Source organism: Monoraphidium neglectum (genome assembly GCF_000611645.1).
Source record: "Monoraphidium neglectum strain SAG 48.87 unplaced genomic scaffold scaffold00088, whole genome shotgun sequence".
Classification (NCBI taxonomy): Eukaryota; Viridiplantae; Chlorophyta; class Chlorophyceae; order Sphaeropleales; family Selenastraceae; genus Monoraphidium; species Monoraphidium neglectum.
Genome location: NW_014013540.1, coordinates 13,300 through 39,868, shown reverse-complemented (window position 1 = coordinate 39,868; position 26,569 = coordinate 13,300). Strand labels below are relative to the sequence as shown.

At 63.1% G+C, this 26,569-nt stretch overlaps 7 protein-coding genes across 7 annotated transcripts in view; 2 read left to right on the top strand and 5 right to left on the bottom strand.

The window, feature by feature from the left end:
- Nucleotides 1-4,859, bottom strand: part of MNEG_0961 (hypothetical protein) — a gene marked incomplete at both ends in the record, with an annotated part of 8,304 nt that extends 3,445 nt beyond the window's left edge. The window contains 12 exons of the mRNA XM_014050563.1: nt 48-474; nt 726-784; nt 1,053-1,105; nt 1,328-1,408; nt 1,630-1,699; nt 2,212-2,294; nt 2,545-2,577; nt 2,869-2,994; nt 3,401-3,469; nt 3,896-3,989; nt 4,259-4,410; nt 4,566-4,859. Of these exons, the coding sequence (XP_013906017.1) occupies nt 48-474; nt 726-784; nt 1,053-1,105; nt 1,328-1,408; nt 1,630-1,699; nt 2,212-2,294; nt 2,545-2,577; nt 2,869-2,994; nt 3,401-3,469; nt 3,896-3,989; nt 4,259-4,410; nt 4,566-4,859 (1,541 nt within the window). The remainder of the gene's footprint in view (nt 1-47; nt 475-725; nt 785-1,052; nt 1,106-1,327; nt 1,409-1,629; nt 1,700-2,211; nt 2,295-2,544; nt 2,578-2,868; nt 2,995-3,400; nt 3,470-3,895; nt 3,990-4,258; nt 4,411-4,565) is intronic.
- A 359-nt stretch (nt 4,860-5,218) lies between these two features.
- Nucleotides 5,219-7,398, bottom strand: MNEG_0960 (hypothetical protein; the record flags this gene model as incomplete). The annotated part of the gene is made up of 6 exons (XM_014050562.1): nt 5,219-5,338; nt 5,680-5,781; nt 5,999-6,066; nt 6,235-6,393; nt 6,644-6,795; nt 7,361-7,398. The coding sequence occupies 6 exons, from the start codon at nt 7,396-7,398 to the stop codon at nt 5,219-5,221; spliced, it is 639 nt and encodes a 212-aa protein (XP_013906016.1).
- A 1,053-nt stretch (nt 7,399-8,451) lies between these two features.
- Nucleotides 8,452-9,152, top strand: MNEG_0959 (hypothetical protein; the record flags this gene model as incomplete). The annotated part of the gene is made up of 3 exons (XM_014050561.1): nt 8,452-8,494; nt 8,752-8,779; nt 8,963-9,152. The coding sequence occupies 3 exons, from the start codon at nt 8,452-8,454 to the stop codon at nt 9,150-9,152; spliced, it is 261 nt and encodes an 86-aa protein (XP_013906015.1).
- Nucleotides 9,153-10,785: 1,633 nt separating this feature from the next.
- On the top strand, nt 10,786-12,140 carry MNEG_0958 (hypothetical protein; the record flags this gene model as incomplete). Its single annotated transcript, XM_014050560.1, has 4 exons — nt 10,786-10,875; nt 11,088-11,168; nt 11,367-11,456; nt 11,643-12,140. The coding sequence occupies 4 exons, from the start codon at nt 10,786-10,788 to the stop codon at nt 12,138-12,140; spliced, it is 759 nt and encodes a 252-aa protein (XP_013906014.1).
- Nucleotides 12,141-12,820: 680 nt separating this feature from the next.
- On the bottom strand, nt 12,821-14,699 carry MNEG_0957 (Tetratricopeptide repeat protein 1; the record flags this gene model as incomplete). Its single annotated transcript, XM_014050559.1, has 4 exons — nt 12,821-13,039; nt 13,390-13,471; nt 13,754-13,887; nt 14,142-14,699. 4 exons carry the CDS (start codon nt 14,697-14,699, stop codon nt 12,821-12,823), a joined length of 993 nt encoding a protein of 330 aa, XP_013906013.1.
- Nucleotides 14,700-17,866: 3,167 nt separating this feature from the next.
- Nucleotides 17,867-18,812, bottom strand: MNEG_0956 (hypothetical protein; the record flags this gene model as incomplete). Its single annotated transcript, XM_014050558.1, has 3 exons — nt 17,867-18,028; nt 18,292-18,376; nt 18,757-18,812. 3 exons carry the CDS (start codon nt 18,810-18,812, stop codon nt 17,867-17,869), a joined length of 303 nt encoding a protein of 100 aa, XP_013906012.1.
- Nucleotides 18,813-22,078: 3,266 nt separating this feature from the next.
- On the bottom strand, nt 22,079-25,539 carry MNEG_0955 (hypothetical protein; the record flags this gene model as incomplete). Its single annotated transcript, XM_014050557.1, has 11 exons — nt 22,079-22,202; nt 22,425-22,478; nt 22,796-22,848; nt 23,018-23,048; nt 23,563-23,657; nt 23,835-23,909; nt 24,144-24,213; nt 24,435-24,520; nt 24,819-24,916; nt 25,196-25,280; nt 25,429-25,539. The coding sequence occupies 11 exons, from the start codon at nt 25,537-25,539 to the stop codon at nt 22,079-22,081; spliced, it is 882 nt and encodes a 293-aa protein (XP_013906011.1).
- Nucleotides 25,540-26,569: the final 1,030 nt, after the last annotated feature.

Here is a 26,569-nt window from a genome sequence, read left to right as displayed (position 1 = left end):
CCCCCGCCGCGCCGCGTGCCCCTTTGCCGCGCCGCCGTGCTGCCGACTCCTTCCGGCGCTTCGCAAAGCGCGCCTCCTCCTCGTCCTCGGACCCCTCAAACCCAGCCTCGTCGGCCTCCTCGGCGCCGCTGTCAGCCAACTCATACGCATCCCCCTTCCGCCCCCGCCCCGGCCCCTTGCCGCGCCCGCCACCGCTGCCGCGACCTTTCCGCTTCGCGCCCGCCGCCGCAGCCCCGCGCCCGCGCCCCCTGCCGCCAGAGCCAGCCCCCGCCGCTGCCGCCGCCGCCGCGACGCCGCTGCCGCTAGCCGTGCCCGCGGCGGCGGCGCCGCCAGCAGCGGCCGCAGCTTGGGCCTGGGCCAGCGCGGTGGTGCCGTGGTCGCCGGGGTGCGTCGTGGGGGCTGGGCCCATCTCCTCTGCTGCCTCGTCATCAAAACGCCACCAGGTGCCCGTGGTTGGCGCCTTGACATGGGCAACTGCGGACCCGGCCGCAGGGGCCGAGATTTACAGGGTTCAGGAGGAAGTGCAAGAGGCAGCGGAATCGCAGCGACAGCATCAGGCACGCGCCCTTGCATTCTCAAACAGCCCTGGCCGTCAGCATGGGCGTGTCTCAGCGGGCGGCGTGCACAACGGCACCCCGCCCGCGGCGCCTCCTGGCTGCTACTGGATTAAATGGTTCGCGCGGCCTCCCTGTGCCGTACTGGGCCCTCCTACCCAGGACACCCACCGTAGTGGCCGTGGCTGGCGCTGCCGCCCTTGTGGATGAGGACCGCCATCAGCTCATACCTGGGGGAGGGGATGCCACAGCACGCACAGCACAGCGAGTCGTACTACAGTGACAAATCTTGATTGAGAGACAGCAGGGGCGACGCGCTTGCGAGCAGCAGGAGCGACCGCCTTGCTCCAAGCCGGCTGCGTCAGGGGCCGGCCCCTTCTCCCGAAAGGAGGATGCTCGGCGGCCGCATGACGCGGATGTGGGCATGCCCGTAGCGGGGCCGTGCGGTGCAGCGCGGGCGCGGCCACTGGTCGCTGGCCGTGGGTGGTCGGGCCACACCTGAGGCCCTCAGGGAGGGGCGCTGGCGCCTCTAGCTTGTCCACCCCCTGGGCCTGTTTTAGCGCAGTGTATGGAGGTTGGGGGCCCGGTGAGGGGTGAAGCGTGGGTCAACACGAGGCCCGGTTGGGCCAAGGCAGGACGGCAAGCGAATGTGGCCAGTAGCCGCCGGAAAAAGTGTGTAGCGCACAGCAGAACGACTGTTCTTCATAGCCCGGCAGTAAGCGGGAGAGGGGATGCAGGCGCGCCTGCAGCAGGCGCCCCGGGCCCCGGCCCACCTGCGCGGCAGCCAGCACTGTGCCCATGTCGAGCGCGGTGGGGCAGGAGATCTTGTCGAGCGCCTTCTTCTTGTCAAACGTCTGCAGAAGGCGGGGAGGCGGCGCGGGAGATCGAACGCGCGGCGGACGCAGGGATGTGGAGGGGGGTGGGCGCTGAGAATCGGTGACGCAGATCGGGGCGGCGGCTGCATCACGGGTCTCAGGTGACGCAGGCGCGCCTCCTCGAGCCGCGGATACACATCGCTCGTGCACATATATTATCAACCCCCTCCTACCCACGAATCCATTCTGGTGCCGCGCACCTTCATGTCAAACACGAAGCGCTGCAGGGACACACAGAGGTACGGCGGCAGCGACGCCAGGTGAAGCTGCCTGTGACCATCAGCGGCGGCGGCGGTGGCAGTGGCGCAAGCAGGGGCGGTCGGTGCGGCACAGGAGCGACGAGCGGCGGCTGGCTGTTCAACTTTTGCGGGGACGGCAGCAAGGGGCGTGTCGCCAGGCCGAGCAGCACGCGCTGAGGTGCAGGCCTCGGCCGACGTCGCACTCACCCGTGGTACATGGCGCAAGTGCTCATGCCTGGGGGGCCCCAAAGCACATGCGCACGTTATGCCGGCCCACTCCTTCCACACACACCACGGACAGTGCGGCCGCCTGCGCGAAGTCTCCTTCGTGAACCACAACATATAGGACCCCCAGCATGCGCCGGCACACGAGCCCAACCAACACCACAACACACCACACCACACCACACCACACCACGCCACACCACGCCACACCACGCCACACCATGCCACACCACACCATGGCACACCGCATCACACCGCCCGTCAACAACAACCACGCCGCCTACCCACATCCACCCCACCCCAAACTTCAACCCCCACCGAGTGGCGTCCTGCTTGCCGCTGCAGAAGTCGCAGTGGTACTGGTTTGACCCCACCAGCTCCTCCGGCTGCAGCGTGGCCGCCTGGGGTTAGGAGTTGTTGATGGTTTGTGAGACCAGGTGGTTGACAAAATACGTGGTTGATGAGACTGGAGGCGGACGCGTGATTCGGAGGAGAGAGTGAGGGGGCGACGGGTGCGTGGCTTCAGGAGCAGGCGTCATGGGGCAGCCATAGGTGTAGACAAGCGCGTACGCGTGGCGGGGTCTGTTGGAAATCAGGTGCTGCAGGCGGCGGGGTCGGGGAAGGCTCGCGTCCGCCGCCCAGCGCGCGCACCATGCTCTCCACGAGCGACCTGAAGCCCACCACCTGGGGACGAGTGGTAGGCGGCAGCGGCAGGAGGCCAAGTGGGACGTGAGGCTCCCCGCCCTTTGCGGCGGCGGGCCCTGCCAAGGCCGACCGCGCCCTAGCCAGCTGGCAAAGCCGCTGCAGCAGACGCGAGATCGCCCACCTGCATGACGCGCACGCTGTCCGCCCGCACGACTGCACTGCCGTCTACACATCACTTCAGTCTTGGCGACACACTGCCTCGTCGCGTGACATCATCATGACATCACCCCATGCCATCGCGCCACGATCATGACGGTCGGCCCATCTCACCTGCACCGGCATCTCGTAGTAATCCGTCAGGCTGGCGCTGGCCGCGCTCTCGCGTCCGCAGGCGCGGCAGGTCGTGACGTAGGACCAGCGGCCGCGGAAGAGCGAGGGGATCGCGGCGCGCACGGGCTGGGCGGGGGACCACCAGGGTTGCAAACATGATCAAGGGCGGGGCCCCATGGGATGGAGGGGGGTGTGCAATGTCAGGGAATCGTGAGGTACGGAGGGGGCACTCCTTCTGGGAATTGTGAGGTGAGGAGGAGGCACTGCTTACGAGAGCGCTGCAGCAGCCGTCCTTCAGACGAACACCCAAGGGACCATTGGCAGCCGACAAAAAGTCCTCCATAGCACAGCTGCCTCTGACCTCCACGGAGCGCCGCCACCACGCCCTCGGCCCGGCCGCGACCAGGCAGGCAGGCCGCGCTCCCCGCAGCCCATGCTCGGTGCCACGCGCCGCCCCCACCGCGGCGCTCTCGCCCTGTTGCCAAGCTAAATCGCTGCTGCCGTGGTGCTTGCCCCTTGCGCTGCGGCGCACCTGCTGCCGCGACTCTGCAAACACGTGCTCCAGCTTCTGAAGCAGCAGCTTCAGAAACTCAGAGCCGTCCTGACAGCAGGGCGGTTGAGGGTGATCACCGCTTATGGATCGTCCAGGGTCGAGAATTGAGCGTTCTTGGAATCCCCCAGCTCGAGAGGGCCAAGGGGTCCTGGTGTGAGAGCCGCTCGCTGCAGCAAAGGGCGCGTTCCAGCCGACAAAGTGCGCCACCACTTTGCGCGGACGCACGCCGCCAAGTGGGTGGTGCCGCAACCGTGCAGCCGTGGCCAGGAGCTGGCACCACCGCCCCGGCCTTGCCTTGGCAACGACGCAGCAGCTGCACTCAGCAGCTCTCCACGCAAGATGGCCCTGGACTCATGAGCACCTCACATTCTCCCAGCAACCCCATCCCTCATGACCGACTTCAGGGCACCTGTGTGCCTGTGCACGCGCGTGTGCGCATGCTTGTGTGCGTTGTGCGTGCGTCCGCGCCCTCACCTGCTGGTATGAGTGGTCGAGCTGCAGGCTCTGGGCAAACGCTGTCGGGTCCACGCAGGAGCGGGGGCCGTACTCCAGTGCAAGGAAGAGGTCCCTGATGCGCGTGGCAGCAGGTGAGCAAAAACATAGGTGCACGCGAGGCTGGTGAGCGGCTGGGGCCGCTCAGGAACGGCTGCGAAGCTGCCAGCGGTGGGCGCCCTGGGGACGTTGCAGGAGCCACCTGCTGCCTGGCACGAGCGCGGCCAGGCGCGCAGCACCATCAGGCGCTGCGGGCCGGGGCCGCCGGCCAAGCCCTCCGCAACGGCAGCCGCTTGCTGGCCGCCAACCGCCGGCAACCGCCCGCGCGGGGGCGGCGCTGCGCACCTCATCTGCTCAACCACCTTCTGCCCGGCAACCTCCGGCTCCAGCCGCAGCAGCGCGTCGCGAAACATTGATATGTGGTGCAGCATCTGCAGGCTGGCGTTGACGTAGCACGTGTTGCCGAGGTTGCGAAGGCCGACTGGCCGGTCGGGCGCCTGCAGGGCGCACGTCGATGCTTGTGAGGGACACGGGGCGAGGGCTGCTGCGATCCGCAGCTTGTAGTTGTTGGCGGCGTGGCGCAAGCAACAGGGCAGCGTCAGCTGACGGCGCTCGTCCACGCAATGCCTCGTTCCCGCTCGAAAAAACGCACCGGGCGACGCTGCGTTGCAGGGTCGATGCCGAGCTCGCTGAGAAGCGCTGGCGTTTTCTGGAAAAGCCCGGACTTCCTGAAGTGCCCCTCCTCCGGGATCAGGCCGCACAGGCATGCTGGGTTGTCCTTGCGCCCGCCCTTGCACCCAGGTGGGCACGCGGGCTGGCCGCAATGCATCAGCTGCAGCTTGTACTCTAGTGGCAGGTCTCCGGATTGTTCCAATATGGCCAGGAGCTCCCCGTGAGCTGGGGGCTCGCTGGCGTGATCTGCCTTCTTCTTGCGTTTTGGCGCCATGGCGGGTAGGCTAGCGCAAAGAGCTGCAGGTCGATCACTTCAGATATAATGAAGAGAGACAGCTGCGCAGAGGCCGTGATTTGAGATCGCAGCGATCAAGCCGCTCACACAGTGCATGAATGGACAATGCGGTGCGCGTATCTTAATCTCTAGTGCATCAGGGGTCCCAATAAAGGGCTCAATACCGTCGACACCAACCTGCTGACGCCCGCTGGGGTCACCTGGTGACAAGTGCATGCACACCGCTGCAAGCACTCGCCGGCAGGGCCGAGCAAAAGTGAAAGTAGTGTGAGCAGGGCGCGGCCGGAAGCAGTTCACCAGGGTCGTTGATATGTGCCATGTCCAATTACATGCCACCGCTAGCTGGGCGTCGCGCCTCGCACGCCGCGCCCCGAAGCGCTGCCGTACACAATCAGGTTTGGTACCACCTCCCGCAGCATCTCTGTGGGCAGTGCAAAGCTCACGCCACTGCCGCGCCCCTGCAGGCAGGTGAGAAAAGTGAATGGCAAGGTGCAAGGGCAACTGTCAACCGTGAGCGAGGCGGTCAGGGCCTGGGGCACACAGCGCGTCGGCAGGTGCCTCTGGTAGCCCTGCACAGTCCCACGGGACACTGCAAACTCTGCAAGGCAACAGATCCACACTTGGCCCCGGGTCCGGCGTGGGTCGAATGACGATGCGACACGCCCACGTCCCATCTGCCGTCGCCGGGGGCTCACGTGTCGTCACTATGGATGCCCGCACACCCACCTGTGCCAACCAACAACCACCAAAGCAACCAGCCAGCGCAAGGCTCGAACGACTCGAGCCCTCGTTTCCTCACCGTGCTCTTGTTGGTGAAGATGGCCGTTGACAGGCCCACCAGGTTGCCGAACGAGTCCACCAGCGCGCCGCCCGAGTTGATGGCGTTGATGGACGCGTCGGTCTGCGGGGACGCCGCCGCAGCGCGAATTCATTACGCATCCCAGAGGAGGAGGGCCGACATTTGCATGGCGGCTGGCGTCGCGCCTCGCGCCTGCAGAGCAAAATGACACCATAGCGCTGGACTGCCCTTGACCACCCTTGACTGCCCTTGACCAGCCCAAGATTGAGCCCCCAACAAACCATAATAATCCATTCGTCGCGTGTGTCATGCAGCAAACCTGGATGACGCCGTAAATGCGCGTGCCCGTCGGGGCAGGTATGGCACGCTCCAAGCCGCTCACGACCCCTGGCCGTACGCAACCGATTGTGCAGGGTTGATGCTGGGTCAAGACAGTCAACAACCCAAGCAAATTTCAGCCGACTCCACCAAACACGGTGTGGCTGGAAGCGCTTTCCCGTCTTCCACGCACTCCTGAAAGAGGTCAGCACGGCTGCTTGTTAAGACCCTTCTCACCCGCGCTGAGCGACTTGCCCTCGCCGTAGCGGGCCCCTAGCGCATACACGCTCTGCCCGACCTTCAGCGCCCCCGACGCGGCCAGCGGCAGCGGCCGCAGCTCGGGCGGCGCGCCGTCGGTAATGGACAGGACCGCCAGGTCGCGCATGGCGTCGGTGCCTGCGACAGGGCAACGGGCAGTGTGTGGACGAAACACGGTGGTGCGTGTTGATCATTGCAACTTGGCGAATGCTGCATCCAGCTGCCGCCTAAAGGCGAGCACGACGAGGAGCGTTTGCGCGCCGCGGCGCGATGTTGCGGCTGCGCTGGCAGGCGGCCGGCCAGGTCGGAAGTCCGGCAAGACTTGCGGAAGGCGCGGCGCGCGCCGCCAACGTGCCTATGATGCTCGCGGGCAGCGCGGCGGTGGTACCGTCCGGCCGCTCCACGACGACTTTGATCCCCGCAGCGCCGGTCTTGTCCAGAATGTACTTCCCAATCACGTGATAGTTGGTGACTACGTGACCGTAGTCATCGAACACCACACCTGACCCCAGCGGCTCGAAGACCTCGGCCCCGTTCGGCCTGGTTTTGAAGTCAACGATGGCGAGGACCGCAGGGCTCGCAGATTCGAAAACGGCCTGACAGACGGCCTCGTCGACGATCTGTGCGGCGGCAGGCGGCGGGCGGAGCAGGGCAGCCGGCAGGGAGGCAGCGGCGACGGCCAGCGTGGCGCCGGCGGCCGCTAGGGAGGAGCGGCGGCCGAGCCGCCCTGCTGAGCCTCGCGTTGTGGCAGCGCTATCGCTGATGCTGGTGCTGCTGCTACTGCTGGTGCTGCTGCTGCTGGTGCTTCTGCTACTATAACTGCTGCTCGTGATGAGTGTTCTGCTGTAATTGGAAGGACTGCTATTGCTGCACTCGTTGGTGATGCGGACATTGGCCAAAGTTGCAGTGCCGACTAGCTGCTCGCTGTGCGTTGCCCGACTGCAGTTCACTGCACGGGGTCGCAGCCCAGCGCCTGCCATCGAGCAGCCCACGTATTGGGGGGCTTGGCTACCTCTGAAAGCCCTCCTGCTGAGTAGTGCCGGTGCCATGGCGCCAATTGCGATCACAGTGCCTGGACAAAAGAAGAGGATTACAGGCAGCTCACTTCACACTGTTCACAAACGGTGATAGTTGAAGGTGCATCCTTTCGATACAAAAGTCTTTGATCACCGGGGATCACCCGTCACTACGACAGCTCGTGCTCCACCACCCCACTCCAGCGTTCGCTCATTGGCATTCATTCGCGGCATATAACACATCATGCACTCATCCCTTGGCGCGCGCGGCCTGCGGCTGCGCATGGGCAACGCACGCGGCTCCACGGCGCCGCGCGTTGCTATGCCTGGGCCCGGTGCGGGGCTTGCCCCGAGCAGCAGGCGCATCCCGCTGACACAGCGACATGCGACGGATGCTAGTGCTGGTGCCGCAGAGGTGCCCCCAGAGACCCCGCCGACGCTGCTGCAGCGAATCAAGCGGTTCTTTCTGGGTAAGGGTCTGGCCAACCAGAGCAGGGCGGGTCAGCCTCAGCATACGCAGGAGCACGGACGCACAAGCATCCGTGCGGGCATGCACGTATCATGTGCACGGCTTTCTGGCCCTGCTGCTGTGCTGGGTGCAGCTGCTCGGACGCAGGCTGCAGTCAAGACCAGCCGTTGCACTTGTCTGGAGGCGCGCGCTCTTGGAGGTGGTGCAGCTGTCCGTCAAGAGCCTCACACGCCGGCCCCGCCGCTGCCCAGGCGCCACTGCCAATCCATTATGCTCAGTGCCACGCCCTGCAGCAGCCCTTGTATCCTCGCTCGTGCACAAACACCCAATCACACCGTGCTGCGTGCGCAATACACACACCTCTACACTGTCAGGAGACGGCCTGGATAAGGAGCGGCTCAAGGCCCTGGGCATGGGCGCTTTCGCATCCTACGGTTTCATATCAAACCTGAACTATGTGAGAGGCCGGTAGGCGCAAGGGGCGCGCAAGGTGCTGCGATCACCACGGATGCGGGCGCGTTATTGTGCACACTGCGCACTGCGCACGGCTGCAAGGTCGAAGTGCTCACAGCAGCCACGTGGCTCGTTGGCGTTTGAGGCAACACGCAAGCAGCACGCGTTCCCACCTCTCAATCGGCAAACGATGTGATGCAGGGGTTTGCGCTCGGCATGGCGTGGCTTGCGTTTGTGAAGCGCTACGGTGTCAGCCCAATGGCCCCCGGCCAGTGGCCTGCTTTCCTGGCCTTCTATGCGGGTGAGGAGTCAAACGATGCCTTTGACCAGAGTTGAACAAAACCCTGTGACAGCAAAATATGCGGGGTGCAGGAATAGCTCGGACGCCACTTTGCAGGAAATTCATACGGGCTGGGCGGCAAGCAGTCCCGAGTGCGCAGCTGCCGGCGCCTGCCAGGTGCCTCCTGAACCCTGAAAGGCCGTTCACATCCCAGCCCACCGGGCCCGCCTGTTTGATTTGTCTGCTGCCTCCGAAATGCCAACTGCTCATACCCGCAGGATTCTGGGCCCTGCAGAACTTTGCCAGGTGCGAGTTGTAGGCCAGCCATTTAGTTTTTAGTCGCTCGGCAAAAGCATCTGCCATGTCTCGTGCCTGGCTGGCAAGTAATCTGCCGCCCCACGACTTAATGGCGGGCCCTGACGTCACCAGAATTGTGGCCGATGGCCCAGGCACAACACATGCTCCGTGCGCTCCCCGTCCCTCTTCCAGGCCCCTGCGGCTCTCGCTGGCGCTCGCGCTGGCACCCGCCTTTGACCGCGCCATAACGGCCATCGGAGAACGCCTCAACGTGTCCAAGGGCGCCGCCTTTGGCGTGTTCCTCTTCTGCATGGCCGTCGTCACAACAACCACTCTCTTTGGCTCGCTGTACCTGCTGGGCGGCTTCCCGCCTGTCAAGTGACGCCTGCAGCACAGCTGCTATCCAGCTGCAGCTGCTGTACGGGTCACTGACGTTCGCGAGCTTGACTTTGCCATACTGATTGTTGCTAAGTGACCTGAGCCTTTTTGCAAGCGCTGCAGTACCATGTACAATTGACTCATTGTAGTAAAATTGATTGGGGACATGGGGACTTTGAAGAAGCGCGGGGGTGAGGTGATGGTGCGCCCCAGCTGCTGGCGGCGGAGGTTAGGCGCGGCCGGCGCAATCTGCCTGGCAGCGCCTTCTGATTCGTGCACGTCGCAGCTACAGACAAGCCCAAACATCTTGGCGGCAGCGGCAGCGGTCGCATATGCCCGGGGCAAGTCGGTCCCCAGTTGACCCTTGCGCAAGTCAGGACGGACAGCTTGGTGAAGCTGGCGCATAATCTAACCGGGCTTGCAGGCGGCCTAGAGTGCTGCATACAAGCGTGCTCACAGCTGGAGTCACCTCTGGCCAGGGTCACCACGCACCACACGCGCTGCATGCGACATCAACGCTACTGAAGTGCACGCGGGTGACCTCACAGTGCCGAGTTGCGCCCAGATGCAATCGAGTTTGGGGGTCGTTGATTGATGACTTTTAATGACTTGTAATATGCAAAAATCGTCGTATCGTATCATGCATGCACTGACGAGGGTTCGATTACCGAGGGGCAGAGTGGTCACCACCGTAGACACCGCACACGGCAAACGTGGCAGGCAGCAGTGTGCTCAAAGCGATTGGGGTATCCCGCCCATACCCATGCCACCGGTACCCCTCGATAATACTTGTAATGAACACCCATATAGCGTCTCATCGTCAGCAAAGACGCTGACCGCGTTCTAAACAGCTCGGTGACTTGAAGATCGGCCAGCGCCCATTGGACACGATGCCAATCCATGGGCTCGGATTTCAAAAGAGCTCAAGCATGCGCCCAGCATGCGACCGCATGAGGCGGCCATCTTGCCGCTTGGCCCTGCCGCAACGCAGCAGCGTACGCACTGCTGCTGCATCCACGAGCACTTTGACAGCCAAGGTGAGTGCTGGGTGCCCTGACCGGGCAATGCTACTGGCAAAATGAATGTTGGATTATGCGGTGAGCGGAACTGTTTGCTGGCTGCTGACGCAACACCGCGCACCTGCCTGCGCTTTTGACTCCTTGTCATGCCGACACCCTCATGCTTGGTGGTGGACGCCTCTCAACCAGGATGCGACGGCGGAGATTATGCAGGCGGCGGTAGCGATGTCGCTGCGCGCGCGGCTCAAGGAGTACGACAGCATCCGCGCAGAGGTGCAGCCGCAGGGGCCGAGCGGTGGCTGCCTACCTCTCGAAGTCAAAATTTCGAGTTGGCGCAATGGCTGCTGCTTGGCTCAAGCCAAGCCGCTTCATCTGGGCTCAAAATCAGCTGCTGTATGCACGGCCTGCAGACACATGCGATTTCATCAGCGGCGGCCAGCGGGCGCAGGCACGGGCAATGGACAATTTCTCGGCCCAAACACAACCCCAAAGTCAGCGACCCCACGTGTCCCCTTGATCCCCGTGCCGCCTTGACTCCTCGTTCTTCGCCTGCCCTTCTAATAGTTCCCAAGTCATTCTCCTTGTTTGCTATGATTTGCACAGGTCGACTGTGATGCGATGGGTGTGCTGGAGGGACGCTTCAGGTCGATGGGCATCATTGGAGAGGGGTGGCGCACGCCGCTCGGCATGACCGCGCGGCGCCTGGAGGTACGCAGTGCCTCTTTGCGGTGGCTCTATGCAGCGCCTGGAAAGCAGGCGTGAAGAGTTGTATCGTTGCTTCTGTCCGTGCATTCCTTTCCCTATCCTTCATCCAGAATCTTCTATGCACAATCTCTCGTGCACGATGAGAGCAGATGAGATGAGTCGAAGCTCGTTTGTTTTCACAGCCCCCACACCCCACACCCTGCCGGTGACATCAGGTTGACATCAGCGGCCTGCACGTTGACTACGGTGTCTTAGTCATGCAGCGGAAGGTGGCCATCAAGGGGTCACCACCAAAGGTAGGGGTCTGGGGTTGCAGCGCAGCCTCAGAGGCCATGGCACAAAAGCAGCGGTGGGAAGGTGTCTCCTCCCTCCAGACTGGCGACGCCGTCTGATGGCGCTGATTCTTGCTGCGCCTGGCTGTCCTCCTCATTGTGGAGCGGCCCTGAGGCGTTCCGAACACAGTTCTCACAAATACAACGCACCACTAATTGCAGGGCCACACGACCATTACGCTCAACGCACGCGACCTGGGCGCTTTTACGCAGCACCCCCTCTTCCTGCGTGCCGCCGCGACGGCCGTTCAGGTAAGAGCGCTCTCACCGGATTTCGGGCCAGCCACATTCCTGCTGCGCTCAATTGCGGCGCTGCTGCATTCGCCCAACGGTTTGCTTCCGGGCAGCTGGCGCTGGCGCTGCACCCGGTTGCTACTCCCCCTCGCAATGCCGCCCACCCGTGTGATATGCAAAGACCTAAAAAATTTCCCCTTGCAGGGCCACGCCTTTGCCTTCGACCCTGACTCGGTCTCGATCGTCCACCACCCCTCTGGCGGCGGCGAGGTGCGCTTCGAGGGCGTCTGGGCCGCCGACGGCGAGCGCTACCGCGTGCTCATGCAGCCAGGCGGCCACAGGCACCACGCAGCAGCAGCCACCGCCACTACCGGCGACGGTGCCGCGGCCCCGAAGAAGCTGCGGGTCGGCGCGCAGCACGTGCCGCGGGGCGGCGGGGCGCCCGACGCGGCGGCGGCGGGCAGGGTCGCGGCGGGCATCGCGGACTTCTTCACCAACATGGCTTTGGATCTGGATGGGATCGAGGTGACCCGGCCGGTGCTCTCCCTGAGGCCCTGGCGCGGCGGCAGCGCGGCCGCCGGCGGCGGGTACCGTGGCAGCAGCAGTAGCGACAAAGCGGGTGTGGTGAATGAGGGGGACGTGCTGGACATCTGCATGCGGGTGCGGATCCGGTCCTTCCCGCCCCTTAACATGCAGTTTTGACATCCTTTGATTGTGTGCAGGGCTCTTTTGGCCATCCCTTTCTTGGAGGTATGCACAGGGGGGGATTGAGCGGCACATTTGCCCGTGGGATAGTTTGAACTTGAAGATTTTGGCGCAGACGCCCAGGCCTAATGCTGCTCGGCACCATGCTGCACCTCTGGTATGTAGATGTCCGCAATTTGCTGCATCTCTAGGTTGCTGCTGTTGGCGCTTGTCCCTTCGCAGGCCACTGCCTCACTGCCAGGCTTGGCCCCAGCTGCCCCGCCATGCATCTGCTGCTGCGCCTTCTTCTGTTGAGCAAGCTTATGGCCGGGTCCAAGGCCGCCGCTCTGGTATTACTATGTGACATCCCTCGTGTAAATGTAGGCGAAGGACATGCACACACGTCCATTCTGTCATGGAATGCTTCCGCACAACACACTCTCCTTCAATCGAGCTGAGTCAGCAGCATCCAGTTGGTCTGCATCAACGTGAAACGCAAGCTGCCAGGACTACCTGCAAAACCAATTGGGAACATGTGACACAACTGCCCTGCGTGCACATCCCTGCGTGGACCAGTACGGGTCTCGGCAACATTTAGACCCTTGCCCTGTGCGTTTGCCAACGCACGCCTCTGTGTGGCACATCCTACCGCGCCCAGCCATCCCCGAGTCAACAGCGCGAACTTCACACCGCAGGCTTCACTGCGAGAACTTGATACTGTAGCCGCCCGTGGCGGGGTCCTGCTCCGCCTTGAAGTTGTCCAGGCTGAGGCCGAACTTTCCGAGGATGGTGTTGCCCAGATCTTTGAGCTTGCCCAGCATCTCGTCCTTGAGCTTCTCCTGGCGCTCCGCCACGATGGGCTGCAGGCGCGCCGCAGCTGCGGCGGCGGGGCGGTTGGAGGGGTCGAGCTCCAGGACCTGGGGGAGCACGGAGATGGGCATGAGCGGGGTTTTGGGGAGGGGCAGCAGAGACACACAGCATGTCGGGCCGGGAACAGGGGCGCCGGCTGCCTTCAAAGCCTTTAAGGCCTTCAACGCCTTCAAAGGTTGACGCACGCGGCACAGATGGATGTGGACACTCGATGCGCCTTTACAGTACACTTTCAGCAGGTCTCTTGGCGACTTGAGGTCAGCCACAACTTAGGCACTGATGCGATGGGCTTCACCTCCAGCTTGGCTGCGCAAGGCTGGCACTTGCGAGCCACTGCGGTCCAGTATGGCTGCTGCCAGGTCCCACCCCTCCCAGCTGCTGCCCAGATCGCGCCCACCTGCTTCACGTCAGCCAGGGCGTGGTCAAGGTCGTCCAGCTGCTCAAAGGCCATGGAGCGCCGCATCAGCGCCTTGATGTAGCTGGGGGGAGGGGAAGCGAGGAGGGGACGGGCAGATGGGTGGCGTTTTGCAAGTGCAGCGGAGCTGGCCAGGAGACAAGGGGTTCAGGGTCATGCCGGCAGGAATTCAGGACAGCAGCCCCTCATCCGTACATATGCAGTAGACAAAGCTCAGGCATCAGCGTCGGGACCTGCTGCACCCGCAGCAGGCCCCCAAGCGCCCGCGACCGCCGCTGGCAGTCCCTGCCCTGACCACCCTTCCGCCGCCCTCTGCCGCGCCCCGTCGCGCCCCACGCGCGCCCACCCGCCGTCAATGCGCAGCGCGCAGGAGCAGTGCTCCGCCGCCAGCTGCGGCTGGTCGAGCTTGAGGCAGCAGGCCGCCATGTTGGCATAGTATACGGAGCGCTGGGGCGCTTGCTCCGGGGCGGCGTCGAGTGCCTGAGTGAGAGCATGCAGCAGGTGGTGGGGCCAGCATGAGCGCAGGTTGCCCTCAGCCTGACAGCAGAGATTGGTTTCCCCGGGCGTCGTAATAACATCGTCGCCCTTGCGCCGCCTGCCGGCGCCGGTCCGCCCGCGCCAGGGTAGCCCGGCGTGGCACGGGGCGGCTGCGGGTGGTGCTCCCGCGTGCGGCGCACGCGATGCAGCGTGCTGTGTAAATGGCTGTTTGCAGAGCATGCGTGATAGGGGTTCACCTCCTGGTATTTTGCCAACGCCTCGTCGTACCGCTGCTGCCCGAACAGGTCATTGCCCTCGCGCTTCAGCGCCTCGGCGAGATCCAGCTGCCGTCGCTCCTCTTCGCAGCTGGGTGCCCACGGCTGCTGGAGCTGCTGCTGCTGCTCTGGCCCTTGTGGCTGCTTGTCTGGCTGCTGCTCCTGCTCCTGCTGCTGCTCCTGCTGCTGCTCCTGCTCCGGCTGCTGCTCCTGTTGCTGCTCCTGCTGCTGTGACCTGCTGGTCACTGAATGCGTGCCCGAGGGCAGCTGCTGTTCCTGCTCTTGCTCTTGCCTCTCGCTGTGGCCCTCAGACTCTTGATCGTTCTGCTGTTCAACCACCGCATCGTGCAGCTCAACTACAGTCTCCTCCTGGTGTCGTGACGCCGACTCAGCTCCTCGCTCGCTGCTTGCTGCGTTGGCGGGAGACCCGTCTCCTGACCTGCTTGCTGCTGCTGCGCCACCGCACACGTATTGGGGCTCTTCCTGCTGCTCTGTAATGTCCTCGATCACGCAGGTCGGCTGATCTCGCCCACGGCGCATGGTTGAAAGAGTGGTATATGAACTGGGAGGACGGTGCCGCTGCGTGATAAACGGTTTTGTGTATTTTCTATTACTTCACTTTACCGCCGTATGCTGCGCTGCGCTTGACAGGGCCCGTTGGTCTACACACCTGTCTACGCACCGTCGTGATCTGGCGGTGATCCGTGTTAGATCTGCCCTCGCTCGTCGTCGGCCGCCGTCCTTCGAAGCTGGCCAGGTGGGCGGATAACCCACGTTAGGCTCATGGCAGGCGCACTGCACGCGCCGCACTGCAGCAGCATGCCGCTTCATTGCCCGGCCGCAGCTTCTCCAGGCACAGTGAATCTCACCGCTGAACAACCCCCATTCACGCTGCAGAAGAGATGGTGTCAATCGAATGCCTCGAGCAGCAGCAGCTTGTTGGCCGGGTGCTGCAGTGGCTCGAGCCAAAGGTGCGGCACAGTCGTCGGCGCTGCGCAATGCAGTGCAGCGCTGTGAGGCGCAGCCCTTCCCAAATCCAACGTTCCATCCTGCCTGGCCAAATGTGTTGCCTTCTTCGACCCAAATTTCTCACGCTGCTGCCTCATTGATGCTGCTGCAGGACCTGCGCAACGCCCGGCAGGCGGCCAGGCTGTTTGACCGCGCCTCGCGGCTGGAGATGAACACCTCAGTCTTGACGCTGCCCGGCAACATCAAGTCCTGGCGAGGCGCCCCCGACTTCTCCAGGTTCCCACTGCTCGCGCGCCTGAAGCTGGATGACCTGCCGGGTTCGGGTTTTCACAGCCGGCTGCGCAAGTGCTTTGCGGTCGCGGAGCAGCCCGGCCCACGCCGAGAAGCGGCATGCGCAGTGCTGGCCGCGCTCGGGGAGTTGGACGCTTACGATTGCGACTTCGGCGGTCCGAGCGACCTTGCTTCGGTGTTGAGGCATGTGCCTGGCATTACCACGCTGCAACTGAACCTCGGCACAGACAGCCAGACTGACATTGAGGACGCACTCGCCGCGCTGGCCACCCTGCCGGCAATGGTGCCGCGCATCAACACCCTCAAGATCCGCATGTACCCAGACTGTGATGAGCACTGTGCACGCGTCATTGGCAGCCTGCCATGCCTGCGCTCGCTCTTGATAAGCCCTTTTGATGAAGCGCACCATCTCGCCACGTTGCCGTGCGCTCGCCTGACGTCGCTGGAGTTTGCCGGGTTAGAGTGCCAGTGTTGGCCGCCACTAGGCTGTGATCTGGGGCTGCCTTGGCCGCACCTGTACGAGCTCCGGGGCGTCTACCTGCCCGCCGGGGGCTGGGCGGAGCGTCTCGCCCTGGGCCTGCCCCACCTCACGCTGCTGGTAGCAGAGCCGGTGGGTGACTGGGGGACGCACGCCCCCGCGGCGTTCCCAAAAGTGGTCCGCGCAATGTTCACATCCTGTCCCAGGGGCTTCCGCCGCCTGTGCCTGCGGTCGCTGGTCCCTGTTGTGGAAGAATTGGTGTTGACCTTTAATGACGACGCGTTGCGGGTCCAGAGTCGCACCGCGACACTCTCCGGCCTCACCCGCCTGTCGCACCTTGTCTTCGGCGCTGCTGCTTTGAATTTCATTCCAGCTGCTTCAGATTTCACGCCCCTGTCGCTTCACGAATGGGAGGCCCTTGCGGCTGCGCCCCGCCTGGCGGAGCTTGCGTGCGACGCGGTGGTTGAGGATCTGGCCCGGCTGGCCAAAGTCACTGGGCTCGAGTCCCTCCAGGTGAAGTTGGCCTTATCTCATGATTTCCCTGTTCGTGGCGACCCAGAAGTGGACTGGGGCGATGGCAAAGAGAGCGCAGGCGTCGATTTGGGGGTTGTGACACCTGCACTCGCCTCCATGCCCAAGCTGAAGAGGCTGGTTCTGGATGTCCCTGGGGGCCGCAAGGACGTTGCGAGCCTGGTCAACTTTGCCGAGGGCCTGCGGGGCGTGACATGTCTGCAACTCAGCCGCACAGAATGGACTGCAGAGCAGCTGTGCATATTCGTGTCGCGCTTGAAGGCGCCCCTCCGCACCCTGTGGCTGCAGTCTGTGCCACCAGCAGCTGACGCCCCTGACTTTGCTTGGCTGCTCAACGAGCAGGCAGGGAAGGGGTTGAGCATCCAAAGCATTACGGTCAATGAGCAATATTTTCCCCCGCCCAATGACTTCAGCACATCATGGCAGTGCACATACGCGTACAGTTCATGAGCTGTGCAACTGGCGTGTGGACGCGGGCAACTGCTGCTGTGGCGATTCTCTTCCCCGTGTCCACTGCTGTAAAGAGCCGATTTGCGAGCGGGCTGCGGCGCGTAATACATATCTTGTGTTGGTCAAGGCTGTCTTTAAAGCAGCTGCAAGGCCCTGCGCAGTTGTCTGGGTGTCAATTTATGGCCTCACGCGCTGACTGCAACCCCAACTGGTCGCCCAGCCGGCAAAGAGGGTGTTGGGTTTAAACAGTCAGGCAGGAAGCCTTACATGATATTCTTTTCAGTTTGACCAGTCGTGAAAATGAGGCATGCACACACGGCTGATGAGCTGCACCAACATGCTGGGCTGGGCACAATCCCTGCATGCCGCACGGGTTGTGGGGAGTGGTCGGTGATTGTCAACCTGGCCAGGTAATTACCATAGGCGAAAGGCGCAGCTGCCAGTAACGTATGTGCCTACATGATGCACGTGACAGAGCTGATGTCACAATTACACAAACCGCCGCCGCTCACAACAGCCACCCGTCATCAAAAGGCCGGTCTATGTGTTTCGGATTGAAGTGCGGACGCAATAGGGCAAAGGCAGGCACTTTGATACGCCCTCCCATCTACAGCTGCAAACATTGGGACCTACCAACGCTTCGGCTTGCATGCACCAATTTCACAACAGCCTGTGTCACCCCTTGCCTGCTGTCATATCCACGCCCCGCCCCTCAGCGGCTGCACCACGGCCTTGACCTGCGTGTAGTGCTGCAGGGCGTCCTCCCCCTTCTCACGCCCCATGCCGCTGTCCTTGCAGCCGCCGAATGGGACGGCGCTGTCCATCACAGTGAAGCAGTTGGCCCATCTGATGATGGTGTGTGAGGGGGGGACGTTTCCGTGAGCGAGGCAGCTGGATGTGACAAAACATGGCGGGCGGAGGGTGAGAGACAGATAAAGCATCTGCAATCAGCTACTGCATCAGGCTCGCGAACCTCACGCCGCCACCTTCACTGCGAGAGCGTGCTGCTATAGCCGCCCGTGGCTACGTCCCGCTCCGCCTTGAAGTTGTCCAGGTTGAGGCCGAACTTCCCGAGGATGGTGTTGCCCAGGTCCTTGAGCTTGCCCAGCATCTCGTCCTTGAGCTTCTCCTGGCGCTCCGCCAGGATGGGCTGCAGGCGCGCCGCGGCGGCGACGGGGGTGTTTCGGGTGGGGTTCCGGGATCGGCAGCAAAAGTCGCACAGCATGTCGGGCTGGATACAGCAGCGCCAGTTCTCTTCAAACCTAGGTCAACTTAGGTTTGAACGTTTGAGCAAGCGGCACCAACGCTTACGGCCTCAAGCAATGCGCCTGTTGGTCAAGACAGGCCCCCAAGGTTTGCTGGGAATCCGAGGTCTGCCAGGCCCTCCGTAGCCGCCGCCCAGATCGCGCCCACCTGCTCCAGGTCAGCCTGCAGGGCGTGGTCAACGTCGTCCAGCTGCTCAAAGGCCATGGCGCGCCGCATCGGCGCCTTGATGTAGCTGGCGGGAGGGAAGCGAGGAGGGGATGGGCAGACGGGTGGCGTGTTGCGAGGGAGGTGGGGCAGGCTAGGGGTAAAGGGGGCCCAGCGTCGTGACGGCACAAAATGGGCAGTGCTCCTCCGCCAGCTGCGGCTGGTCGAGATTGAGCCAGCAGGGCGCCATGTTGGCGTAGTGAACTGAGCGCTGGGCCGCTGGCTCCGAGGCGGTGCCGAGAGCCTCGAAGGGCGTGCGGCGGGCGGGGCCGACGATGGCGCAGGTCGCCCTCAGCGTCGCAGGGCGCCGTGATGCCCCTGGACTTCATGGCAACGCCGTTGCCCTTGCGTCGCCGGGTGGCAGCGACTCGGGCGCCAGGCCCCCCCTTCCCCTCGTGCGGTCCTGACGTGGCATGGGGCGGCTGCGGGTCGCGCTCCCGCGTGCGACGCATGCAACGCAGCATGCAGTGCGACTGTCTGTTTGGGGAGCGCATGTAACGGGGCTCGGCCCCTGGTAATTCGCGATTGTGGTCGTATAAACAGGAGATCATTGCCATCGCGCTTCAGCGCCTCGGCAGCATCCAGCTGCTGCCGCTCCTCCTCGCAGCTGGCGCCCATGGCTGCTGCAGCTGCTGCTGCTGCTACTGCTGCCGCCCGGGTGGCTGCTTCTGTGGCTGCCGCTCCTGCTGCTGCTCCTGCTGCTGCTGCTGCAGTGCCCTGCCGCTCGCTGGCTGCGTGCCCAAGGGGCGGAGGGGGCTGCTGTACCCGCTCCTGCCCTTGTCTCTCGCTTTGGTATGCAGGCCCTATCGTTCTGCTGATCAATCGCCACATCATGCAATTCAACAATGATGTAGGCCCCCCTGATTTCTTGATGCGGATGCAGCGTATCGCGCGCTGCTCGCTACATTGGTGGGGGGTTTCAGGTTCGTCCCCAGACCTGCTGCTGCGCCGCAGCGATCGTCCTGGCGCTGTTCAACCGGCTCTCCTCAACGTGCAAGCGGGTTGATCGCGCCCACGGCGAATGCTACGCATGTACTATTACATTACACACGGTATTTAGCGTATGATGCGAACTCGGAGGACGGTGCCGCTGCTCACCAGCTGTGGAATTTTTTTAAAATATTATCATATAAATTTGGTATCGGAATGTGTCAAGAGGCGAATTGAGTTCAATTCAGAGCGCGTGTGCACCTTGATGACAAGGCCCGCTTGGTCCGCACCCGTGGTGATCCAAGCCGTGTCACATCTGGGCTCACTGTCAATTTGCCCGCAGCCGTTCTTTGAAGCTGGCCTGGTGGGTGTACACCCCACTCTAGGCGCGCGGCAGACGCACTGCATTGCACGTGCTGCGGCACAGCCCTGCTGGGCTGCGGTCGAGCACGCCCGACTGCTGAACAACCCCCATTCGTGCCGCAGGGCAGATGGCGTCAATCGATTCCCTCGACCAGCAGCAGCTGGTTGGCCGGGTGCTGCAGTGGCTCGAGCCAAAGGTGCGGCACAGTCCCTGGGCGCGTCGCAGCGCAGCCCAAATCTAACCTTTGCTCCTGCCTGGTCGGATGTGTTGCCTTCTTCCACCCGACTGGCTCACGCTGCTGCCTTACTGGTGCTGCTGCAGGACCTGTGCAACGCCCGCCAGGCGGCCAGGCTGTTTGACCGCACCTCGCGGCTGGAGACCGACAGCTTCTCTGTCTTGAAGCTGAGGCCAGACAGCATCCTGTCCTGGCGTGACGCCCCCGACTTCTCCAGGTTCCCGCTGCTGGCGTGCCTGCATTTGAAGGATGCGCTTTCTCAACGTGCACGCGACCAGCTGCGCAAGTGCTTCGCTGTCGCTGAGCGGCCCAGCCCGCGCCGCGAAGCGGCCTGCGCAGTGCTGGCCGCGCTCGGGAAGCTGGACTGCCATGGTAGGGGTTTCGGGGGTCCCGTTGACCTTACTTCGGTGTTGAGACACATGCCTGGCATCACCTCGCTGCGGCTGACCTTCTACAGAACCAGCACCAACGAGGCGCTGACAGGGCTGGCCACCCTGCCGGCAATGGTGCCGCGCATCGAGCGCCTCGACGTGTGCCCTTGGTCAGTTGTTGACGAGCACTGTGCACGTATGATTGGCAGCCTGCCATGCCTGCGCTCGCTCATGATAAGCCCTTTTGATCAAGCGCACCATCTCGCCACGCTGTCGTGCTCCCGCTTGACATTGCTGGGGTTTGCCGGGTCGGAGAGCCAGTGTTGGCCGCCGCTTGGCTGTGATCTGGGGCTGCCTTGGCCAAACCTGCGCGAGCTCAGGGACATCGACCTGCCCGCCGGGGGCTGGGCGGAGCGTCTCGCCCTGGGCCTCCCCCACCTGACGCTACTGGTAGCGCAGCCGTCGGGCGACTGGGGAATACATGCCCCCGCGGCGTTCCCAAACGTCGGCCGCGCGGTGTTTTTTTCCTGTCCCAGGGGTTTCCGCCGCCTGCGCCTGCGGTCGCTGGTCCCCGCTGTGGAGTTTTTGGAGGTCGTGTTTGGTGACCCTTCCCTGGTCGAGGGTCCCGCGACGCTGTCCGGCCTCACGCGCCTGTCGCACCTCGCCTATAGCTCTTCATTTCGGGCCCCGCCCCTGCCGCTGTGCGAGTGGGAGGCTCTCGCGGCCGCGCCCCGCCTGGCAGAGCTCAAGTCCGACGCGGCGGTCAAGAACCTGGGCCGGCTAGCCTCACTCACTGGCCTCGAGTCTCTACACCTGAGACTGGATCTTGTCCTTCATCATGCCTTCAATGCGGGTCGGATCGATCATGACGAGGAGAGCATTAATTTGGGGGATGTGGGGTCTGCACTCAGCTGCATGCCCAAGCTGAAGAGGCTGGTTCTGGTTGTCCCAGGGGGCCGCACGGACAATGCGAGCCTGGTCAAATTTGCCGATGGCCTGCGAGGCGTGACATGCCTGCAACTCGTAGGCGTAAAGTGGACTGCAGAGCAGCTGCTCATGTTTGTATCACGCGTTAAGGCGCCCCTTCGCACCCTGTGGCTGCCGTCCATGCCATTAGCTGATGCCCCCGACTTTGCTGGGCTGCTCAATGAGCAGGCAGAGCGGGGGTTGGTCATCACAGGCATGGGTGAGGGAGATTGGCGATATCACCCAGCTAACGACTTCAGCATGTTTTGGCAGTACAGTTGAGCATTGCAACCCGCTTGTGGACGGGGCCAAGTGCCGCTGAGACGACGCTTACGTATACTCTTGTCCACTGCTGTAACAGCCAGTCGGTTTGCGGGTGTCCAGGGCTTGCGAAGCACCTCTTGTGTTGGTCACGCCAAGGCTGTGGTCACAGCAGCTGCGACGGTGTGCATGTCGCGCACCACAGGGGCCCTGCACGTTATTCAAATTGTCACATCGTGTCCTTTGCTGCCATCCCATCCCAGCCAGCTGGTCCCTGCATGCGGTTCCCCCACCCTGTGTCGAGGGGAGTGGTCAGTGAAATGTTGTTCGGCAACACCATCTGCGCTGTCGGCACAGCTGCCTGCAATGTCCTTGCCCAATCATGGATGTGAATTGGCTAATTTCACAGCCACACCAGCCATGACGCTCACAACAGCCATCCCTCTGCAAAATGCCATGCAGTGCCTTGAGGCGCGGGCGCGACGCAGCGGGGCAAAGGCAGGCAGCCCGATGCGCTCTCCCAACTGCAGATACAAAACTACCGGGACCAACGCATCTGCTTGTGCCGACTGCAGGGCAGCCCATGCCACGCCTTGCCTGCTGTCATATCCCCGCCGCGCCCCTCAGCTGCTGCACCACGGCCTTGACCTGCGTGTAGTGCTGCAGGGCGTCCTCCCCCTTCTCACGCCCCATGCCGCTGTCCTTGTAGCTCCTGATGGGGACGGCGCTGTCCATCACAGTGAAGCAGTTGACTCACCTAATGATAGTGTGTGTGTGTGTGTGGGAAGAAGGGTGAGTTAGGCAGCTGGCGCTGAATGTGGACAGAATATGACGGGTGGGGGTTCCTTGCAAGTCCTGCCGCTCGCAACGCTGCTACAGATGTTTCTGCTGAGATTGGACCCAAAGCAAAGCTGCTTGCAGCTGCCGCGCCTGTGGGGAGTTCACGCACACTGTGCCGCCCTTGAGGGCGCGCGCCAGGGTGTTGACCGTGTCCAGGTTGGAGCTGCGGGGGGGGGGGGGGGGGGGGGGGAGGAGTTGCCACAACTCAGCTGGAATGACAAAAGGATTGCACAATCTTCCTGAGGTGGGGGCCTGTTGGGACTCGGTCGACCTCAACTGCGCAAGGCGGCAACCCAATGTGCTTGCTGGCTGCTCCGGCGAAGATCGAGGGACGGAGGTGCGCCATGCACGGATGCTCACCCAGCATGGGGCTGGCTGACCCCAGCCTGCAAGTCTTGCTTGATCACACTGCGAGCTAGCACAATGCCACGGCTCAGGGCGGCCTCGGAACCGCGCAGAGGTCCCAACTCTGATTCCCACCTGAAGACGCCGGCCGCCAGGCCTGAGGGCGTTGCGTTGGCGCGCTTGATCACCTGCAAGGGGGGCCGCAGGCGCATGTCTGGCACGCACGCGACGCCAGTTGCCCCGGGTGTATGTAGTTCCCGGCGCCCCTCGTGCGCAGGCACCCCAGCCAGGCATGCAAGTGCATGCAAGCAAACTGCAGTCTGCCCAAGGGCAGGCACATGCAACACGTATCCACACCAGCTTCCGCACCTCGTCCAGGCTCTTGTAGCTGAAGTGTGAGGGGCAAAAGGAAGGGAAGCAGAGCAATAATTGTTCTCAGCACTGTTGGATTATGATGCACCTCAAACTTGTCAGGACGGGGCGCCACACCTCTCCCGTCCCTCCCTCCCCCTTATGTCCTTTCCGTCTGCAGGCGTGCATACATGTACACACGCATGCATGCATGCATGCATGCATGCATGCACGCAAGCACGCCCGCAAGCACACACACACACACACGCGCACGAGCACACGCACACGCACTCACACACACACGGACACACACACATGCACGCGCGCGCCACACGCGCATGCACGCGCACTCGCACGCACGCACACACGTGCGCGTGCTCGTGCCCTCGCACGCTCGCCTGTCCGCGCGCATGCGTGCTTGCACGCGCACAGAGTGTCAAAGAGGCAAGTGCATTGTGGCAGCACCCTTCCAGCGCCGGCAACACAGCAGCAGTCACCCCTCGTTTTCACCTGACTCTCGCCCTGCCCATGGACCTCAGGCCTGCCCCCACCTCATGATGGACTGCACTGGGCCAAAGGTCTCATCCCTGGCGATGGTCATGTCATCCCGCCCCCCAGTGAACACGGTCGGCTCCACAAAGAAGCCCTGCATCATTGGCGGCGGTGATGGGGGTGCCAACAAGTGGCAGGCTGGGTCATTTGCCGTGACACAGGCCACTGCCTAGCAGCCTGCACAAAGCCGCCAGCAGAGAACAGTGCACATGCGCATCAGGAAAAGTAGCCAATCTGCAGCAGCAGGGCAGCTGCGCACGCATCTGCCGACCTTGTCCCGGACGCGGCGGCCGCCGGCGGCCAGGCGGGCGCCCTCTGTGCGTCCAAGGTTGATGTGGCGCATCGCCTGCGGGTGGAAGCAGCGGGTGGGCGGCGAAACAGCGTAGCCGCACGTTGGGTGTGTCCGTGTGAGTTGTGGTTGATGCCCAACAGCCCAGCAAGCGCAGTTCATAGCTACGGACCCGCACCCTGAGCAAGTGGGTGTGTGCGAGCGTGTCTTAACAAATTCAGGGCAAGTTTCGGCAAGCGGCTGGTGGGCTTCTCCTGGTTGCCCATGCCTGCACACGCGGTGCGGCCCCACCTTGTTGAACTCGGCGCTGTCAACCTGCGGCCCCTGCAGCACCTCGGCCTCAAAGGGGTTGCCCACAGGCCTGGCGGTTGGGAACACGTGCGGGCGGTTCGTGGCGGTTGCTCAAGCCGTCAGCCCAAGCGTCACGAAGGTGACGCAGTCCTGTTGAAGAGTGTGCAGATCAGGCACCCCAAGCAGTGCAAATTAGGCAGGGAGACCAGCGCTGCCTGGGGGGGCATGCTGATCGCAGCGCGAGGGGGCCATCAAACGTGCACACAGAACGTGACTTGAGGCTCGACCCACCTGTCCTGCGCTGCGCGTGTTGACCTGGCCACAAACACATCATACACCGCCTCGTGGACAAACACACGGCTCCCCGCGCAGCAGACCTGGACACGGTGGAGCGGGTAGGGGCGTGCAGTTAGGCGCACACGGTCACACGCGCACCAGCCGCTGGCGTCAAAAGCGCACATCGCGTGGCTTGATCAAGCGCTGCGCGCGTCCCACAAGCACACCGCAGGGAAGACGGCGTCAAGCAGTTGGGGCTAAGCCAAGGGCAGGTGGCAGCCAGCAAGCAGCTCAACCCAGCAGGCAGCGCCACACCCCAACAGCAGGGCCTCAGCGGTGCTTCGCCAGCTCACATTCTAGTTGAAGGTCTAGCGCATGCGGATCATCAGGCGCTCCCACCTGGCCCTGGTGGAAGAAGATCACGTCCTGGCTGCTGGGCGGTTGAAACGCCAGGTCCAGGTCAGAGTCTGGTTCCACAATCAGGGGGTTCTTGCTGCCTGTAGAGCGCACGGGGTGCGACGTTCAGCTTTCAGAGGGTTGTTCTCCAAGGGGCAGAGAGTGCGAATGAGGTAGGAGCAAGGGTGTGCTGGCAGGCAGGCAGTTGCTCTGTGTGCATCCGTTGTGATACTAAGATAATCAGAAGGAAGAGGGCAAAACATCCGGACGAGATTTGGTATTTCTTATGCACCACAGCACGCTCTCAAGTATCATAGAGGAGAGAACCGCAGTATAAACATTGGCAGAGCCTCATTTCATTGCACCGGCCCGCCGCCCACCCAGCTCAAGGGTGAAGGGCTCGGGGTACCGCCCACCCGCCTCCGCAACCAGCCGCCGCACCTTAGTCAAGACCGCGTGCACCACCTGACGGATGGGCACAAGACGTCAGTCCGGCGGCGCTGGTGCGACAGAAGGGACGCCCCTCCACATGCAGCCGATGTCGCGTCAAGGGCGGCCAGTCTTGAAAGACAGTCGAAGCATCTGCAATCAGCTGCTGCATCGGGCCCGCGACCTTCACGCTGCTGGCTTCACTGCTAGAACCTGATGCTGTAGCCGCCCGCGGCCTGGTATAGCTCAGCCCTGTCGAGGCTGAGGCCGCATTAACACACGCGTCGTTGCTCATGCTGCACCCTGCGCCAACTGGCTGCGTGCCTATGGCGGCTGCTGTTCCTGCTCTTGCCTCGTCCCCTGGCACGCAGGCTTTTGATCGCTCTGCTGATCGAACGTTGCATCGTGCAGGTCAAGAGCAGGTTCCTCGTCATGTCGTGACGCCGATGCAGATGCAGCGTTTGATTTCGCTCGGCGCTGGCGCTCCCTGTGTTGGCAGGAGGTACGTCGGGAGACCTGCTTGCTGTTGCTGCGCTACCGCGATCGCATTGGGGCTCCTGATGCTGCCATGTTATGTCCTCAATCACGCAGATGGGCTGATCTCGCCCACGGCGCATGTTTGAACTTTGAAGTGATGTGCGAACCCGGAGGACGGTGCGGCTGCTCATCAGCTGTGGATAGGGTTGTTTGTAGAAAGCAGTATCGGTATGCTCCAAGATTCGAGTTGAGTTCAGTTCAAAGCCCGCGTGCATGGCGACAAGGCCAGCTTGGTCTACTGATCTACTGCCGTGGTGATCCAAACATCCAATTCGTGTCAGATCTGGGCTCGCTGTCGGATCTTGCGCAGTGTTTCTCCAGAGCTGGCCTGGTGGGTGGATGACCCACTGTCGGTTCACTGAAGGCGCTCTGCTCGCGCTGCAGCACAGCCAGCAGCGCGCTCTGCTCACCGCTCCGCTTGGCTGCGGCCTCCTCATGTATGACCCCTGAACACCACCCATTCATGCTGCAGGAGTGATGGCGTCGATTGAGTCCCTCGACCACCAGCAGCTGGTTGGCCAGGTGCTGCAGTGGCTCGAGCCAAAGGTGCGGCACGCTCCTGGGCGTGTCGCAGCGCTTTGCAGCGCAGCTCAAACCTAACCTTTGATCCTGCCTGGCCAATTGCGTTGCTTTCTGTCACCCAACTCTCTCACCACACCGCCCCCTCACTGGTGCTGCTGCAGGACCTGCGTGAGGCCCGGCAGGCGGCCAGGCTGTTTGACCGTGCCTCGCGGCTGGAGACCGGCCGCTTCTCAGCCTTGAAACTCAGGCCCAACGACATCGAGTCC